A 13737-nucleotide genomic window follows, 5' to 3' on the forward strand; every position below is an offset into this window, starting at 1 on the left:
AAGATTTTTCTTGTTATCCATTCTTTGTGGAGAGGTGTTGATGCGTTAATTGGTGCAAAGTGCTGAACAAAAGAGTTGCAAGGCGTGGGTATTTATAGAAGGATTAATACGCGTTAATAGCTAGGCAGTTACAACTAACCACGGTCAGTTTGCATAGGAAATGCCATTGCATTAATGCTCAAAGCCATGTAGTTAATTATGTTGACTGCTTTGGGAACATGTTCGCTTCATTCCTTACAAAGTGCCATTAATAAGGCTTGGGAGAGTGACCCAAAAGAAGGAAAGCAAACAACAACAAAGGAATAAAATACTCAGCCAATATATGAACCTGCAGCATTAAAAAGCCAAAACGGGCATGCATTCAAAAGGCATGTACGAAATTGTTTGACAGTTGCTAGTGTTAAAAGATTTACAATTACGACATCCAAAAGAAAAAAAAACTTGAGACTAAAAGGAAAATTTATAAAGTCAAGGTTGTTGTTGGGATGTTGAAGGAGGCTTTCGATTGGCCGCTTGAAATTGGTAATACTGAGTTCGAATGGACGCCAGTTTACGTTGTAGCATTTCCTTATCACTAGCAAGGTGCTCAACTCGCTTCCGGACAGCTAGACCATCACTGTAGTGTTGGATACCTTCACGTGCTAGCTCATCAAGCTTAACCTTTTGTGCTTCAATAGCCACTGCAGCTAGCTTTTCCATCTTAGCCTCCTCTTGTCGAATCTTTGCCTTTAGCGCTTCGATGTCAGATTGCCATTGAGCAATATTGTTCTCACAAGCCACAAGTTGCTCAAGAGCTTCATCAGAGGCAGCCTTGATAGTTGTGACCTCTGCATTGCAACTATTAGCTTGCTCGAAATGGTGTTGCTGGGTGGCAAGCAGAGATGTCAAAAGGCTGCTAGTCCTGGTTAGGAGCTGAGATTGACTAACGAATTGTTCTAAAAAGGTTTCAGCCTGAGTCACTAGAAGGAACATAGCTTCGTCAGTCTTTGGGTTCTGCAGCTTGCGAAAAAGGGCTTTGATGTTGTAATATATAGAAGAGTCACGCTCAAGCAAGCCCAGCATATCCCCATTAAGAATTTCTCTCCTGAACCTGATTTCATGCTCAAACTGTTCTTGCTCAAGTACATCTTCCCTACCCTTTGTGTCCTCAACAGCGGAGCTAGAGGTGCCATAGCTTGATAAAAGCTTGCTAAGTGCATCTACGGGAGTTAAATCTTTTAACTCTTTAGCAAGTTCAGCTGGCAAGACAACAGTAGGAAATGGCTTCGACACGGAAGTTCCCTCTTCACCAAGTGAATCACCAATATAGGAGTCCCCATCTTCAGAGTCGAAAGTGCCAGCACTGGGTGAACTAGACTCATGGTTTGACCCACTTGGTTGTGGTTGATTGGTAGTGGAGTGCTCGCCATCAACTGTTGGCCTTTGTTCAGTATTAGCAATGGGGTCAGCTTGAAAGTTGGTTGGAGGATCATTATCAGCCAATACTTGGGCAGGATTTGTCGAAGGATTCTGTTGTGGTAAGCTTTGATCGAGTTGGTCCTCTTCATTGCTAGGCTTAAGGGTATCATCTTCGAAAGCGTGGTGAGGCGAGCCAGGAGCTTTGGGTGGTGATGAGGTTTCAGCAAGAATGGCCGTTCCGACAGGCTGAGGAGATGGGATTTTTTCTGCAACATCTTCAGGATGTGCATCGCTTGGTCCTTCGACCACCCCCTCCGCCGCTTTGCTAGGAGTAGGCTCATCCTGAGAAATAACTTGAGCAGAGTTTTGTGGCTGAAACAAATAAAACCATGAAAGAATGAGTAACACAGCCAAAAGCTGGAGAAGTAACAAGAAATAAGAATGGCTTACTTGGGTTTGAGGGGTAGCAGAAGCTTCAGGCTGTGAAGTTGTTTCTTTTGCAGTAGCAGAAGCCTCGACAACAGTGGCTGCAGCAGGAGACTTTCTGTGCTTCTTCTTCTTCTTCTTCTTCTTCTTCCTCTCCGATTGCTCTAAAGGAGGGTCCTCAGGTGATGCCAGAGTATCAGGTTGTGCCTCAATCTCAGAGGACTTGTGTTCAGGAGTACCTTCTTGGTTGGGTTGGTGTTCTTTTTTCTTCTTCTTCTTTTTCTTCTTCTCATCAGTAATGGGTTCAGCGTTATGAGGGAGATCATGAATAGTGGCAGCGTTAGTCTGCTCAGGGATAGTCGAAAGGACAGGAATATCCTACAGGCCACAGTTCAGTAAGTTCACATTCAAGACAAAAGAAAAAGAAGTCTTAAGCTAAATGGATACCTTATCTGGAGCACTCGAACAAGTGGCTGGAATAGGTCGTTGTTTCTTCGAAACAGAAGGAGTTTCAGTTGAATGAGACCTTTTGCGCGAAGCAATCTGGAAAGGGCATATCAAAGTTAATATGGACATCCTACAAAAGTGTGAGAAGCCACAAAAAAGGCAAAGGCCTACCTTTAGTTCAACCTTAGGTGGTGGAGGAAGAGGTTTGCTAGAATTGCTAGAACCTGCCTTCGACTTACTCCCTGCATTGGAGAAGTGCACATAAGAGAAAAGCACGCAAGGTAAAATGATGCAAGTAAAAGTAAAACTAAAAGAATACCTCTGGCGTTCAATTTCGACTTAATCTTGTTCAAAATAGATGAGTCGAACCCATTAGAGATAGCAGTGAGTAAGGCAGTCTTGTCAACCAGGCGTCCTTCATAGTGTCGAGACCACCAGGTAAAAAATTCCCTAGTGCAGGCATGTGAGGGAGCGAAGTCGAATGGGGTAAGCTCATAGGAAGGCTGATTGAAGTGGTTCAAGAATGAATGGAATTGTGGTTCTGTCATGCCATGCTTGCCTAAACAAACCTCCCTTTCTTCCAAGTATATGCTCTTAGGGAGTATTTGAGTTAAGCCAAATTGGCGAGACACCAGGTTTGGGAAGTAGCCAACTAACCCAAAATCTCCAGAGGTCAAGCCAATTCGACAAGACAAGACTGTAGGCATCAAGTAAGCATTCCAAATGCTGTTGGTTACCATCTCGAATTCCGGTGGAGAAGGAAATCTGTGAGTAAACCAAGGAGGACCAAGTGGCCTATCCACAAAGGGAGCAAAGCTAGGCTTGAACTTCTTCAGGCTGAGGAAAGTATTAAAATACTGTTGGAAAGCCACATCATAACCAAGACCTCTTTCCCTAGGCACCATTCTCGCCAACCTCGTGCCTTCGACTCGACGTGTTCTTGATTCCTCATAGTATGGCTCAGGCAAGAAAAGGTCAAGCTCAGCATGAAAAGTGGCAGTTAGCCATAATTGCAGTAACCAGAAGGGGCCAGCACCTAAAAAGGTGGATCCATCACCTGTTCTTTTCAGATGTTCACAAGCATCCCTCATGGATTCATAAAGACATCCAAGAATAAGCCGAGCGAAGTTGAATTGCTGGCACTCATGTAATTGAATAGCCATAGGGATGAATTTCTTGGCTACTTGAAGAGATTGAGTGCAGAAGACATACTGCGATAGCCATAAGGTTAGGAAAGCAACATGTTCCTCGTCACTTACTTCATCGCTAGTCTTTCGATTTTCCACGATGTATTTGGAGTAAGACTTGTTTCGAAAATCAAATTTGATGGTGTTGGAAGCTTTGCAAGGATCATAAGTGTCGCCAAGAGGCGATAAGCCAGTAATGGCAGCAACATCCAGCAGTGTAGGAGTCATCATGCCACATTCGAAGTGGAAGGTGTTGGTAGAAGACTCAAAGAAGTGTAAAGCAGCAATAATCATCTCTTGCTGGTATTTAAGGCCTGTCCGAGAGAGCTGAATAAGGTCATAAATACCACAGGCTTGCCAAATATCAGCCTTATCACGTTGTACCCTGTCTAACCAGCCAAGATATTGGTCATTCAAAGAAGGAGCCGATCGAAACACTCTGTTAGGCGCCTTGATATAGCTAAAATTATAGGGTTCACTAATGAAAACCCTAGGAGCACAAGGTTTATAAACAGGAAAGATAGACAGAACCTTGGAATTACGGCTTTTATCACTTGGTTTGGGTCCCCCAAACGCATGCACAAGGTTATCAACAGAATAAGGAAAGATTAATTGACTTTCCCAAAACTTTTGCAAGTCCAGACGCAACGATGGTTCTGGAACCACATCCTCATCGTAAGAAGAAAGAGTGGCGGCGGTCCACTTACCGGCGTAAGGAAGGAATTTTCTGACACCTGAATCTGACGCCATTGATGTATAAAGATGGCGTGAAAGAATGGTGATTAGGGTTAAATTTGGGAATCACAGGTTGTTTGCAACGGTTGAGGAAAATCCGAGTGAAAAGAAAGTTGATGACTGGGTGATAAGTAGAAAAGTGAAGACAAGAAGTCTTTTGGAAGCAAGAATTCAAGAAAGAATCGCAGAAGATGAAGAAGAAGATGACAGTTGACAGAGCAAAAATTGGAGAAAAACGCAATAAAGGAAGAATCTGGCTATTTATAGAGGCACACGGATTGAGGAAAATAGCAAATTTTTTCAACTTCCTATGTTGACAAGTGTCCAAACCCCTGGACAGGTGGAAAGAAAAAACAAGTTTTGGAGCCAATCCAAAGTTTTGAATGGCAGCCTAAACGATAGGAGAGATAAATGGAAAAGAAAGTTATCCATTAATACTTTCAAAAATGCCACTTCCTCTTTCGATAGACACCGTCGAAAATGGCATTTTTGGGGGGCAATTTGTTGGACATAAATTTGGTATTTATCAATTAAATATAATTGGTGGGTCCAATATTTATTTTGGAGGTTATATTATCAAAACAAAACTTTCAAAGTTGGTGTCGAGAACTCCCTATGTCGAAGCAGGAAAGCGTTTCGAGAGTTGTAGAGGATGCGTATAGTTTTGGTTTTACCAGGAGACTATCGAAGGCGCAAAATCGAATCGAGAGATAGTTGGGCCAAGCCCAAAAAAGAAACAACGAACGGCCCAAAAGATCTTGGCGCGCGCTGAAGGAATGAAAGATGAAAGTGGAGAACGTGGTCGACGTGGCAAATGAAGGAGCGTCCAGATGATCAAGAAACAGTTACCACTTAGTAGTAGTATTTATAGTAGTTTTTCATTCTGAACAAGGGTCACAAAATTTATACAAATATTCTCTCTAAAAATTCTAAGTACTCAGCGATCGAACGAACGGAATTCGAAGGAGAAATGTATGTTTTGTGAACCATCTTTATTTGTAATTGTTTTTCATTCAATGCAATGCAATTTGTTTTCCAGTAATTTTTTCTAAGTCTGAATCCAGATACTTGCTTGAGAAACTGCTACTTCGAGGCGATTCGAATTAGTTTCTCGTGTATGCTTTAAAATATTTTAATTCCTAAGTGTTCGTTTCCTTATTCAAACGAACCTTCAAACAGTTTTCTTGAAACGAACAAACACAAAATTGTCCTGAGATTTACTAGTTGATCTCGCGAGTTTAAATACTTAAACTAGCGGTTGTTTACCAAATTCCAACGTAAACAGTGACAATATTATTTTTGCTTTAAATTTTTGCTTTTCATGAGTGTGTGCCTAAATATTTTTCTCTTGGGTATGTGCCCAAGTAAGTATTCCTCCTCATTGCACACATTCAATAGTTGAAAAAAATATTCAACAAATCCATTGCACATGGTCTTAGAGGTTTGGGTGTCCAGGTACAGAATGATATTACTCAATCTCAACCTTTAATTTTTATTAATGGTATTGCTTGATCCCGGCCTTTGATTTCGATTTAATGTTAGTAGTCAATATCATTATATGATTAATGGATGATTCGGATTAGCGTAGAACACAAAAATGAAGAAAAATGAACCTCTCCTTCTTTTTTTCTTTTTTTTTTTTTCCTTTTTTTGTTGAGAGTTGAGATTTTAAATTTTCCTTTTATTAAAGATTTTTAAATCTTTTATTCATTCGTCTTGACTCTTGAGTCATGTTTTTCTAAATATTTCGATAGTTAGAAATTTACTTCTTAAGCAGAGATTTTTGGGTTTAAATCACCTTATGCTCACATGGATTTCATATAACCCATTATATCATTTTTTATAAAAAATGTTTATAGGGCTAATTTAAAAACTTTGAACCTCCAAGACATATTGCGAGGTGCAAAAGAAAGGTAGTGGTGTGCAAAACGAAATTTCCAATTGCCACTTAGTCTGTACTCAAATAATGGCCCAAAACAGTCCAGATCCAAGTTCCAGAATAGAGAGAAATAAAAAAAATTAAAAACATTCACAAAAGGGTTGGGAAACGCAGGGAAAGTTTGAAGCGCATTTGCAGCGTCGCGAGGTAACGGCGGCGAACAATTTCCGACTACCGGGAAACCGCTATTTCACAATTGACGAACAAAACAATTCTCGATTGGCTTGATACTATCGGTGAAAACTATAACCGTGCTTAACGAGATCGAGAGGGATGGGAAGAAGGATACTGAATGATGCGTTGAGGAGTATGGTGAATGCTGAGAGGAGAGGAAAAGCTATGGTGGAGCTCAAGCCTATATCCACCGTCATTTCTTCCTTTCTCCAAATCATGAAACACCGCGGTAATATTTTTACTACTATTCACACTTCACTGCACTTTGTTTTCAATCTTCTCATGTTTTATTTTGTTTTTACTTCATTTGATTCAGTATGAAATATATGTATTGCTTCTCTATTGGATTGATATGTTTTGGAGAGAATTTCATTAGGATAATGTTATTGTTATTGCTAGAGTAAACTAGAGTAAATGCCCAAATTTGGAGACCTAAGGTCCTGAAAAATAACAATCTTTAGTTAGTTGGTCCGGTGGTGATTGGCACTGGACTTCTTAGTGAGAACCACGGTTTGATCCTCGCAACTTCGATCCCGAACCAGATTAGCCTATCCAATAGGCCGGATACTGGTGGTGAAAAATAAAACACAATTTGATCCTTTCAAATTATTATAAATTTGAATTTGAATGATATTTATTATTATGGTATTTTCTCCATTTCTCATGGACTATGTAGTACCGACACTTTAGATTGAAGGTGTTTCCGGTGTCCTGATACCTATGCACATGATTATAGTTAATTACTTCTATTTTCTCAAATTACCACTGGTGTCGACGTATCGGTATCAATGGCGTGTTCATGTCTGGGTCAGTGCTTCATAGCTAATGAATCAAATAGGTCTCTTTTTTGTTGGGAATCAATTTGGGTATTTACTTATGTTTTATTTTCCAAAAGTTATAATTTGTAGAAGAATGTTCTTGTTTTATGTATCTCAATTTGTCTATAAACATGACTAGAATCCTCTGAATTGACCTAGTTAAGAAGTAAGATGAAAATGAAAGGCGCTAATTAAACATAGTAAAATCATTTGATATTTAGATTATCACTACAGGACATGTGTAAATTTTTGCTGATTTGGTGTCACTCATCATCATGATAGGATATATCAAGGACTTTCAGGTCTATGATCCCCATAGAGTGGGGAGGATCACAGTTGAACTACAAGGTAGAATTAAGGATTGCAAGGCCCTTACATACCGACAAGACCTCAAGGCAAAGGATATCGAAGCTTACAGATTGCGCACTCTTCCGACACAACAGGTTGGTTAATATTTACTGTTTTGTTTTAATTTAGTGTTATAGCAGTTTCTCCTTTTCAAATATGGAGAATACTGTTTGTATCAGATACAGCTTTTATATTTTACATTTTCTCTTAAAAGATTGTATATTTTACATTTTCTCTTATCTTGATGCAGTGGGGTTATGTTGTGATTACAACTCCTGATGGTGTTTTGGATCATGAAGAGGCCGCAAGAAGGAATGTAGGTGGTCAGGTTCTTGGTTACTTTCACTAAAGTTGTCCTTTACCTTTTTATTTTGGTCAGCCACTGTGTTCAGCTAACTTTCCTGATAAACTTACAATGAATTTGATGAAAGAATGTATTATTCAGCAAAGGAGATTTTGTTTTGTATTATTGCTTTGTCGTGCATGAATGTTGTGGCAGTTCATGCATGATGAGCGTGTTGCATTAGATCTCGTGCTTTGTGGAAATTAGTCCCCTTTCTGTTAAATAATAGACTAGACTTGATTGGATATCGTATCATCTTAGTTCCTAAACCACTTTAAATACAGAGTGGCACTTTTGTACACTGGTTTTCTTATTTTGGTTTTCCAAAGATGTAATTTTTTTGACAAGAAGTAGATAGCCAATTTTGAAATTTATTTTACAACCCTGTCACCTGGTGGACATTTTAATGCCTAGCCAATTGAAAGCTCAATATTTTACCAGAATTTTAATCTCTTTTAACTGTTGAAATAGATGGCCTCAATCAACAATTTGCCATCCAATTTTTATTGTAAAAATAAGAAATATCTCTACTGGTATGAAAGAGAAATGTGGTTTTGATTGTTAAGGAAAAAGAATTAGGACTAATGGGCAGGTCTTAATTCGGTGAAATTATATATACTTGCTCTATAAGAGAAGTTGCTAGACCGAGAACATTTATTTATTAAGAAAATGTGATTTTATAATTATATCTAAACCGTGCTTTGTTATGACTTGAACTATTGATCACAACTCAACATTGGGAATAAAATCAAATCAGCAAACGCGCCTGCAGATAGTTAGTCCGTCACCTATTGAAACCAAAGCAATTTCCAGATGAGAATCCTTTGAAATTGCTTTGTTGAAATCTAGTGCACATCTTCTCCAATCTCTCTTTGGTTTTGAAACTGCCATTTCTGGCAAAGCAACAGTTCCTCCCCAAAGTGTGTTATCGTAGGCAACAATTCCACCAATCTTAACTAACTTGATAAGCCTTTCATGGTAATTCAAGTAGTTATTTTTGTCAGCATCAACAAAGGCAAAGTCAAAAGTCCCTTCATTTGCAGGCTGCACCAAAACAGAAGGAAATAAAATAAACCATCACAGGGACTTCACTCAGACAGAGAGATGTGGAGTTGCTAAGTAAGTTGCTTACATCTTGTAGGAGTTTATCAAGAACTGGCAAAGCTAGAGACTCTATATATTCAATCTTGTGTAAAACACCAGCCTTTTTTATGAATGGAAGTCCCATCTCATAGGATTTTCTGTCCGGATCTATGGCTGTAATCTGCACCAGGCACACAGATAGAGCTAATAACATAAAAAAGTAGACTTGTTCTGTGATATTACTGTATAAGTTGCCCTATAATGCCATGAACATGAGTGACTGATGTACATATGTATTAGGTTAATTGCTAGGGGTGAGAAAGTATCATATGTAATCTCCTAGGGACACTTGAAAAGAAAAATGAATTCAATTTGAGTTGAGATACGAATATTTCTTTTCTCATTTTCTACCAAATAGACACTTGCTTGAATACCATCTCAGTCATGAAGACGAGTAATACCATAAACTTGCAAAAACGGCATCAAATATTGTTAGAGTTTGAAGCGATTTTCACACATTGGTCCACCATAGACATTATGTGATATTTCTCCACCCTAGAAGTCGCCATGTGTATAGGAGGAAAACGGATGCAAACCTTTCCATCACGAGGAATGTTAAGTGCAGTGAGGAGAAGAGAGTATCCGGTGAAAACTCCTACTTCGATTGTCTTCTTTGCATTTAGAAGTTTCAAGAGCAACGCCATCAGCTGCCCCACATCAGGTGAAGCACCCATGAAGCCACTTGCAATAATATTACATAAAACAAATTTTCTTAATGTTAGCTTTAGAAATCAAGTTCAACAAGAAGATTTAAATAATAATAATAATGTCATGGTTTAAAGAATTCATATCAAATTATGTTGTGTTACTATAACTAGCATGATTTAAAGAATAATTACAGAGGATGTTTTGTGGTTGCATTCCTTAGCTCTTTGAGAGTCTCTGCTTCTCGTGGGTAAACACTGGTTTCTAGTATATACTGCCACAAAATTAAGGTTAATTAAGTAGAAAAAATTAATCTTAACAGTCAGAACAAAAATGACAAGGGATGTTTATGTTATGTATATATAAACCTTGAGTAAGCCCTCACTCTGCAAAATAATTGGATTGGGATAAACTTCTAGCATTGATTTATCGTCCATTATTTCTCTGAAGCTCACTCGTGTTATTAACAACTAGCATCAATGCAAGGGAATATATATGCATGGATTTTTCAGTGAATATGTATGAAGTGATTATTTCTAGGATCTTGCATGCCAAGGATGATTAATGCTATTTCCTTGTTTTTTGTTTTTCATTTCGTCACCATCTTTTCATGGCCTTCAAATTAGGACAAGCCAATTTAATTTGTTGAACAAATACTCAATTTATTGATTAGTATTTTATATTATTAATATTTTAAGTTGATCTATGAAATTGTAAATTGTTAACCGGTTTGTCACTTCGTCTAAATTTTTAGTATCAAATACATGATACATACTATATTTAGTTCTAAATGTATTTACCCACATTATCAACGTATTTCAATAGGAAAATTTCATTACTAAGTGTTGAGGAGGCTTGGTGGAGACTGGAGAGTAGAAAAGTGTTAAGAATTAGCTAAATTGTTACAGGTAATTTATTTATTTTTTGAACATTTTAGATAGTGTGTTACATATTCAACTATTAACGCATTAAAAAAATGTTGTACTTTCCTATTTATCTAAAACAATTATTAATTAATTTAAACATTTCATTACTAGTTTGTCAAAAAAAAAAAAAAATTACCAACATAGTGTGACACAAGTGGTAGATACTTGAGTCCCTCAACCATTTGGTCCTGGATTCGATCTCCGGCCGGTGCATATGGAGAAACATTTGTTGAAAGAGGTCAACCCCTTAAATAGATTTCAGTTACCTCGAGAGGATTAATCTCTGTATTTGCGCGCAGATCTTAAGTCATTCGGGCCATCAAAATAAAATACAAAAGAAATGTGTCACTGTTAATATAAAAAATATAAGACACATATTTGTCGGTGACATATATGGAACAAATATCTATTATTGATAAATATCATACTCTTTTTTTTGTTACTATTTTTTTTCATTAACATCATTTGTATTTATTTTTTCTTACAAAAATTCTTTTGCATATTATAGTGATAGTATTTTGAAAGTTGGATTGAAATTTAAGTTTTGATTTTATCCATCAATTTTTCAAGGAAAAAGAGGCTTTGATAACCAAAAATCAACCGGAAGGTAAGTAAAATATATCAAATATGATAAAATTTGAATATTCTTGCTCGAGAATTAATTTTAAACTTAATCTAAAATTGAGAATTTATTTTGTATTATAAATTTAAGTGTTACAAAATATTAATTAAAAGAAAGATGCAAACAAAAATATTCTGTCATTAAATTAAAATTATAAATATTTGATCAATGATACACAATTAATTTTTTTTTTCATTCTCATATTAAATATGACTCTTAGAACCATGTATATTATTCGACAAAAATATGACCAACTAATTACATGTTTATCAATCACCAAAATACCACCAACCAACTACATACATATATTTTGAATTCATTCTTTCTAATTCTCCGTGTATTAAATAAGAATCTTAGGGCCCGTTTGGTGCACAGGATAAGAGACAGGATAAGATAACTATATCATATCCTGCCGCAATCCAGTGTTTGATGATACAGCAGGATATGATAAGTTAATCCTGAAGCTTATCCTATCCTGTCTCTCTAGTTATAATTCTTATCCTGAATTTGAGCTGGGTTACCAGCAGGATAGGATAAGAAGAAAAAAAATTACTGATTTATTTTATAAAATATATTTTAAAATACATAAAATAAAATTAATAAAATATAAATAATAAAATAATTAATTTTTAAATATATATGTGATTTTCTCACAAGGATAATTTTGTAATTTATATATTCTAAAAAATCAAAATTTTACTAAAATTACAATATTTTAAAGTAAAATGATTATTAAAAAATTGACAAATAGGGATATTAATTTAAATTTTATAAAAAATTAAATATAATTCTTTTGCAATAGTAGTTTTATTATTTACGTATGAGATATATCATATATTTATTTGGCTTATCTAACATGTATATATTATTGAGTTATTTATTTGATCATGATTCATATAAAAAATTAAACTTGATTATTTTCTCATGATTTTTATTTTAAATTATATAAAGTTATTTGATTACTTATTTATATTTTTTATTTATAAAATTCAAAGTATTACAAAATATTTTTTTAAAAATAATAATTGTTTTACAAGAGTAATTTAGTCAATTAAATATGTTATATATCTTATCATATTATTATGAGCAAGTATGTATTAAAAACAAAATATAATAGTTATCATGTTTGTTATCCTGTGTGCACCAAACATAGGATATGATAACTGAGTATAACTATTATCCTGTTACTATTCTAAGTTTTTAACCCTTATTATATTTATGTGTTACTCCTTCTGTCCCAAATTATAGGAGGAAAAAATCAACATTTATCTTTTCCAATATTTATTTTCACTTATTCTCTTGCATTTAATTTAATCTCTCTTATTTTATTACCTCTATTTGGAGGACCTTTTGCATAAAGCATGTTTGTTTGTTGGGGAAAATATATAAAAGGGTGTTATTTCGTATTTATAAAATTAGTGAATGTTGATTTTCAATCCTATAAAAAATTAGATATTTTTATTCCTACAATTTTTTTTCCTTATTTTTCGTCCCAAATGACTAATTTATGTTTATTTTAATATCAACGTTATAATCCTTTAATGTTCAAAATATGTTTATATATAATGTTAAACCTATATAAATTCATATTATGTTAAAAAAAGTCAAAATTTTGCCCATTAGCGACTATAAATTCAATTAAAAAATTTGTATGAATGAAAATGCATGATTTTTATAGAGACGAAAACAAAACTTCACTATCGATCATTAGTTGGTCCAGTGGTGATTTGCGCTGGACTTGGTAGGGAGGACCACAGTTCGATCCCTGCAACTATGATCGGGAGAGGGCTGAAACCACCTGATGTTAGAACTGACCCCCGAACCAGATTAGACGGTCCAATGAGCCGGATACTAGTGGTAAAAAAATTAAAAACCACTAATTTTGTAGGACGAAAAACATATTTCACTCAATATAAAAATAGAGTTCCACAAGGTTGAACACGGGAGAATCACATCCCCGACCCCAATGTTCTTAAAGAGTAACAACACATCATAAGGCAATTCCGCGAAAACAACATTAGCGTTAGCATGCACTTTAAAGATCACTGCAGTAGTCATTGTGTTTTCGTTCCAAATAGCAGACACATAGAAATTTTGTTCAAAAATTAGTTCATCGATCGGTTACCCGACTATCAAATACAGAGGCAAGAATGTCAGCAGCCTCTCGAAGCAAGCTTTCTGGTCATACTTACATAAATTATTATTATTGTTTCTCATCAATGACCACTTAAAATGTTCAGAAAGGTCAACCTGCTCCCAAATTAGGTGTTTCACCTACTTAAAAATATTTGACAATTTTGGGAACAAAAGCCTGTTTCCAAATTGTTGATTCTATATTTTTTTTAGTGAATATCAATATACTTTGATGATCTTGTTCCAATTCTCAAACTTTTTTGTCACCGTACTACAAATAAACAATATCCACACGTGAGCGTTAAATGAGAAAAAATGAAGATCTCCACTCACATCGATAAATTAACATCTCTAAGAAGGTTTGAATAAAAGTTTATAGAAACTTTAACTTGAAATTATTAAAATTTCATAGCCTTATGATGTGTTGTTACTCTTTAAGAACATCAGGGTCAG

General features: G+C 35.6%; 2 protein-coding genes across 2 annotated transcripts; one reads left to right on the forward strand and one right to left on the reverse strand.

Annotated features, from left to right (window-relative positions):
- The first annotated feature begins 6189 nt into the window (after positions 1–6189).
- On the forward strand, positions 6190–8067 carry LOC123915555 (40S ribosomal protein S15a-5). The gene is made up of 3 exons (XM_045966714.1): positions 6190–6535; positions 7407–7567; positions 7723–8067. The coding sequence occupies exons 1-3, from the start codon at positions 6406–6408 to the stop codon at positions 7819–7821; spliced, it is 390 nt and encodes a 129-aa protein (XP_045822670.1). The 5' UTR covers positions 6190–6405; the 3' UTR covers positions 7822–8067.
- A 437-nt stretch (positions 8068–8504) lies between these two features.
- LOC123915556 (probable caffeoyl-CoA O-methyltransferase At4g26220) lies at positions 8505–10052 on the reverse strand. Its single transcript, XM_045966716.1, has 5 exons — positions 9972–10052; positions 9798–9877; positions 9495–9639; positions 8948–9079; positions 8505–8859 (listed from the first exon to the last, which is right to left on the reverse strand). Exons 1-5 carry the CDS (start codon positions 10038–10040, stop codon positions 8569–8571), a joined length of 717 nt encoding a protein of 238 aa, XP_045822672.1. The 5' UTR covers positions 10041–10052; the 3' UTR covers positions 8505–8568.
- Positions 10053–13737: the final 3685 nt, after the last annotated feature.

This window comes from Trifolium pratense, linkage group LG3 (genome assembly GCF_020283565.1).
Source record: "Trifolium pratense cultivar HEN17-A07 linkage group LG3, ARS_RC_1.1, whole genome shotgun sequence".
NCBI lineage: Eukaryota > Viridiplantae > Streptophyta > Magnoliopsida > Fabales > Fabaceae > Trifolium > Trifolium pratense.